We start from the raw sequence: 5,035 nt of genomic DNA on the forward strand, positions 1-5,035 counted from the left end.
TTTGTAGTTGGTTCAATAGGTAGAACACTAAATAAGCTTGATATGGCCTTCTATCTGAAAAAGGATTGAATCGGTCTCTGTTAGGGACGACCTAACAAGATCTACTTCACCATTCTTATCAAAGAGAAGTGATACGAGAATCTAACAAATGAGACAGCTAGGATTTCACAGATGGTATAGAACATGGATCAATTTGAAGCTTAACAAAATGATCTCGAATTTACTCATTTTGTTAGCATATACATAATAAATGATTAGTATTTATTGAACAGCAATGACATAATAAATATTGAGGTTTTTCTCTCTGATTCAGATTCTGTGGAAGAATGACTAAATTTGAAGCCATTGATCTTGAACAGCACAGCAATCTCTCAGAATACATTCTTGCAGATATATTACTAGGTGCACTGTGATCAGAATTCTTCTGGCAATGATGTTTGTCAGCACAAGGTGGATCGATCAATGCGACTACTCGGTGCTGTTGTTCGCGGATTCTCCTGCTCCACCTTCGATCCAAAGGCATACAGATTCATCTCCTGCATTAGATTATGTTTCAGTTCTCTATCAGCAAAGAATCCAAAGAGGTGATGAAGAGGTACGAGCCTGCGAATGCAATCGAAAGCCATCGAATGAGACCTGCGATCCCTGCAAATGGGCACTTTGTGTTGTGTCTCCGAGATTTACTGCATGAAAAGATGCAGTAGGACATAAAAATGCCTGGTTTACAGATTGATGACCAACAACTGGAAGACTTGGTAGATGAACTGCATGATGCATTGAAGGAACTGAAGCATGAGCCATCCCCATCCCCATCTCCATGCCGGAAATATATTGTTGCTCGCCGGGAAACATCATCTGTGCCATGCCACTTCCCATCCACATCATCTGCAATATTTCGATCAAAGAATTATCATGTAAGTAGTCAAAATTTTCGATAAATGCTGATATTTATTTCTAGACCTGCACTTGCAGTTGGAGTGACTTCAAGTATTCAATTGCCTCTTCAAGCATTGATGCTTTGTCTGTCTGGGAAGATAGGAGAATTGGTAAGATTTGATAAAATGAAACAATTAGATCTGTATGAAGAACTATAAATGAATGTTTAATTACTTTATTGCAATGAGGTAGTAGTTCTTGGAGTGCCTTCATTCTTTCGTTTATCCTCTCTCGTCTTCTCTGCGTTAGACAACGATGTAATGTTGAGGATGGTACAAGCAAAAGCACAAATGAACACAACGATCTCGATAATGCTTACCCTCTCAGATAGATTGTGGACTTCAGCTGCGCGGTTTCTGCTTTGCTTCTTTGCATTCAGTGACTCCTCTGTCTCCTGCAAACATAAAGATCGAAAAAAGATAGGAAAAGTGATTAGTTTAAGTTGTTTGCCACAAGGTAAATGGAGGAAAGAACAAAACAACTTAGGTTTACCTCACTTTGATCTTTTGAATAATCAGTATCCCTTTGCTTCCTCTTTAGGCATGGATGACTTTCACCCTGGACTCCTATGCTTCTAGTACTAAAAACCGAAGTCGGTAATGTTGAAAGAATAGCAGTTTCACTTGCTTGTTTTTGCTTGCATTGATTACCGATGACATCGTTGGGAATTTGATTACTTCCATGAATGCTTGATCCAATTTTCATCATTGGGGTCGAAGACTCGTCTCGCTGGACCTTAGTCGAGCCACTAGATCCTTCCTCATCCGATTTGCCTCTCAATGACTTCGAAAAATGTAAGAAGTTTAGAGCATTACAATTTTCTACGCGGGAAACTGATCGTTTCAAATCTTGTTGCTTGTAGGAGGTGAATTCAAAACCGTTGGCAGTTACACATCTTGCATTCCCAACGATGGCATTGCTATTCAACTTGTCTAAGCTTTTTGAGTTGCTACCTGCCATTTCAGAAAAGAACTCCGAACAGAATTCTTTTCCCATCGAATGATCAAGAGAGTTTTGAATCCACGATGCAGTTTCTTCATCCTGAATCAAGCTGGTGGATAGCTCATGTCGTCGTATCACTTGAAACTCACTACCTCTACCAGAACCTTCCTGATCAGTTTGGCTACCCACAACCATATGCCCATCTCGCCATAGCAACTCTGCGATCTCGCTGTCTCGCCTACAGGAATACTGATCAAAGTTGTATTTACAAACTTCAAAAAGGGAAGAGAGAAAGTAGGTACTAACCCCATTGGGTTCTTTTGACTTGTCATTGGAAGAATATGAACATCCTCACTATTTGTGAAGCCATCTTCTAAATTCCAATCAGGAACAAACTGGCTCATTGCTTCAGATACTGAAACATTTCGAGAAGATTTTTTAACTTAAAAAGAAGAAAAAAAAATACAAAAATGGAAAAAAAAAACACACCTTTCCTCTTCCACTTGGAACTGATGGAATGACAAAGGCTTAGCACACAGCACTGTCTGCATTTTAAAGATGCAATATCATGGAAGAACAGTGTCATGGAGATGAACAAAGTGGGCATGTCACACTTATTGTGCAGAAACTTTGTCATGTGCTCTTTTGCAGGGCATGTGTGGGTGGGTCTTACCCTTTGAAAGAGAGGGCCTAAAAAGATAAGATTGGAAGGACTCACAAAATTTTAAGAGCTTGATGTTTAAAATATACATAAACCAGACTGTAATAAGTGGCACCACATTCATTGGATGTTATATTGTCTTGTGGTAGAGCTTCATGTTGGAATAAAATTCACTTAATCAATGGATCCAGATAAGTAATCGTTGAGACCACTCCTTTTACATTGTCAACGTGTTTGTGCAAAGCTGTTTTTTATCTACCTTCTTCGAGTGAATGGGTACCAGATTCATAGTGATAAAACAGTGTTGTTGACTTAGTTTAGCATGGAGTTTGAGGGATAAGATTCATGGAGTCAATCTTAAATACTCGAGACAAACTAATGATCGATATTGAAATGGGTAGTAGGTGAATTGAAATGAACTTGTTCTTCTTCGGTTTGGCATTGCCCCTGGAAAGTTTGCTCAGCACACTCATATTCAGTTTGCTGTAGTGGTTCTGGACTTGTCCAAAGAGGCTATACAAGAAGTTTCATCTTCATACTTCTCATATACAATTGGTAGTGTGAGCACATACAAATCCTGCATACATCGATCACTAAGTTGTATAATCACGTAATTCTCGATAAACTTGAGCCAAAGTTTCATCTGAAAAAGAAACACAAGAATTTTCAGTTCTCACCAACATAAATAGCAGTTAGGAAATTGCACCAGATCCCTATAATAGCAGCATCCCACAAACTTGCAGCAAACTGAAATTGAATCCATATGTTTCAGTTCATTCTATTTGCATCTTGAATTGAAGAAGAACAGGAGTTTTTCTACTTTAATGCACACATGTAATGATCTTTCTTGCAGAATGAGATGTAACGATCTTGCTAAAAGATTGTAGTTGACAATGTTCAGTAGCCCTACAATAGTGTATCAATAACCATTAGCATCAGAAATAAATTTCATGACATACAATGAAGTCTTAGGAATTAAGATGCGTGTGGACGATACAAAATTGTCTGATCAGGGTCGAAATGCTTATTTGGAAGGGATCAGATTTGTTAAAATTTTTGTATGCTTTTGGTTGGCTATGCTTACCACAAGGAATTGTCTCAAGTTCCTTTCACAAGCAACATCTTGAACATAGACCAGGAATTGATTGATTTGTGCACCAAGTGAAGTAGCAATGTTAACGAATATGCCTTCAGGAATAACGACTCTTAGCACATGAATTATAGATCTGCAAGAATCGAAATGCTGGTTATTGATGAACTCGAACAAACATGTTTTGATCAGCTATGCAATGAGCAAGATTTAGTGCCTGCTCAATACAACAGAAACATTAGACCAAGCAAACTGACCAAGCATTCTGACAAATAGCACGAATGCTAACAATGTCAAGAAATGAAAGTTCAGCCATTCGAAGAGAACCCAGATGACCGTGGCACAGGCCAAGATGCTCGATGAGATTTTTGTGTTTCTCCATAGCAGCACGTCAGCAGCTACAAGGTCAAAAGTCCATGCTTGTTTCCCCGAAAATTAACAAAGAGATTATGGATATCATGCGACATACATTGTCCACCACCAAAGATCTTATGAAAAGTATTTTGGCGACCAAATAGCTTTTTGGCTAGAACAGAAGTCTTGTTTTGTTCTTCGGAATTTGGCTTTTGATGTTGGATCGCGTTGGAGACTCTTTCCACATGCAATGTTTTCAGCTGCATTCTCCATGTTTTCAGAAATTTTTGTGTTCTGTTTCAACAATGTATTTTGTTCCAACAAAGCCGTTCATAAGATTATGAATAGGTTGTTTTAGGCAAATAGATAGATCAATAGAGAAACCTTTAGAAGAAAGTATTTGTCGAAAGAATGTGACGGGAAACACGAGTTGTGGGTTATTAGTCCCACGTCGGAAGAGTGATATGACGATTTGATACGGGATGTTACGAGTACACTCGAGGATGATATGACAGTCAAATTCAATGAGAGATGATAGTCAAAGTCAAAGGGACATGATAGCGAGCGTGTCACTTTCACCATGAATTCACCCCTTCTCCCTCACTAAGGCCTTCAATACAAGGGTGACCGAACAAAGGGCCGGTTCACTCGTACTAGGATACCTATATATATATATATACACACATATTCGGCCAGCCATTAATCGATCAGATTTAATAGATGACCGCTTTGCTATTAACCCGATCAAACTTATATTCGAGCAGATGCAAGGAACCTAGCTTCCCATTTCCAGAGCGAACCCAACTTCCTATTCCCAGAGCACAACTCTTAGCATATGGTCAGTTGGCCCTACAACTGATCAAATTATAAGGATTGTAGTTCCTCTCATCGACAAGATACATAGAGCAAATCCAATCGGCCTTAATGGGTTGGTCGAGCATATGGGATACAGTCTCCCACTGCAACAATGTGATTCTCAGTATATAGTTGATTGACTTAACACCCGGCTGAACCTTTGGGTTTTTCATTCATGTGTCAGCCCTCCTTCATAA

General features: G+C 39.0%; 1 protein-coding gene across 1 annotated transcript; it reads right to left on the reverse strand.

Annotated features, from left to right (window-relative positions):
* Positions 1-468: 468 nt before the first annotated feature.
* Positions 469-2,282, reverse strand: LOC122004643 (transcription factor PIF1-like). The gene is made up of 7 exons (XM_042559496.1): positions 2,185-2,282; positions 1,429-2,116; positions 1,256-1,330; positions 1,111-1,176; positions 961-1,026; positions 600-885; positions 469-536 (listed from the first exon to the last, which is right to left on the reverse strand). The coding sequence occupies exons 1-7, from the start codon at positions 2,280-2,282 to the stop codon at positions 469-471; spliced, it is 1,347 nt and encodes a 448-aa protein (XP_042415430.1).
* Between the last annotated feature and the right edge of the window lie 2,753 nt (positions 2,283-5,035).

The sequence above is a fragment of the Zingiber officinale genome, chromosome 7B, assembly GCF_018446385.1.
Source record: "Zingiber officinale cultivar Zhangliang chromosome 7B, Zo_v1.1, whole genome shotgun sequence".
Classification (NCBI taxonomy): Eukaryota; Viridiplantae; Streptophyta; class Magnoliopsida; order Zingiberales; family Zingiberaceae; genus Zingiber; species Zingiber officinale.

What these genes read in the sequence shown, in the direction of transcription:
- LOC122004643 (XM_042559496.1), bottom strand. Translation starts at nt 2,282, where the DNA reads ATGAGCCAGTTTGTTCCTGATTGGAATTTAGAAGATGGCTTCACAAAT. An exon ending in AGTCAAAAGAACCCAATGGG is followed by an intron (nt 2,117 to 2,184) that starts GTTAGTACCTAC and finishes GTATTCCTGTAG; the next exon opens with GCGAGACAGCGAGATCGCAG. An exon ending in ATTCAAAAGATCAAAGTGAG is followed by an intron (nt 1,331 to 1,428) that starts GTAAACCTAAGT and finishes TTATGTTTGCAG; the next exon opens with GAGACAGAGGAGTCACTGAA.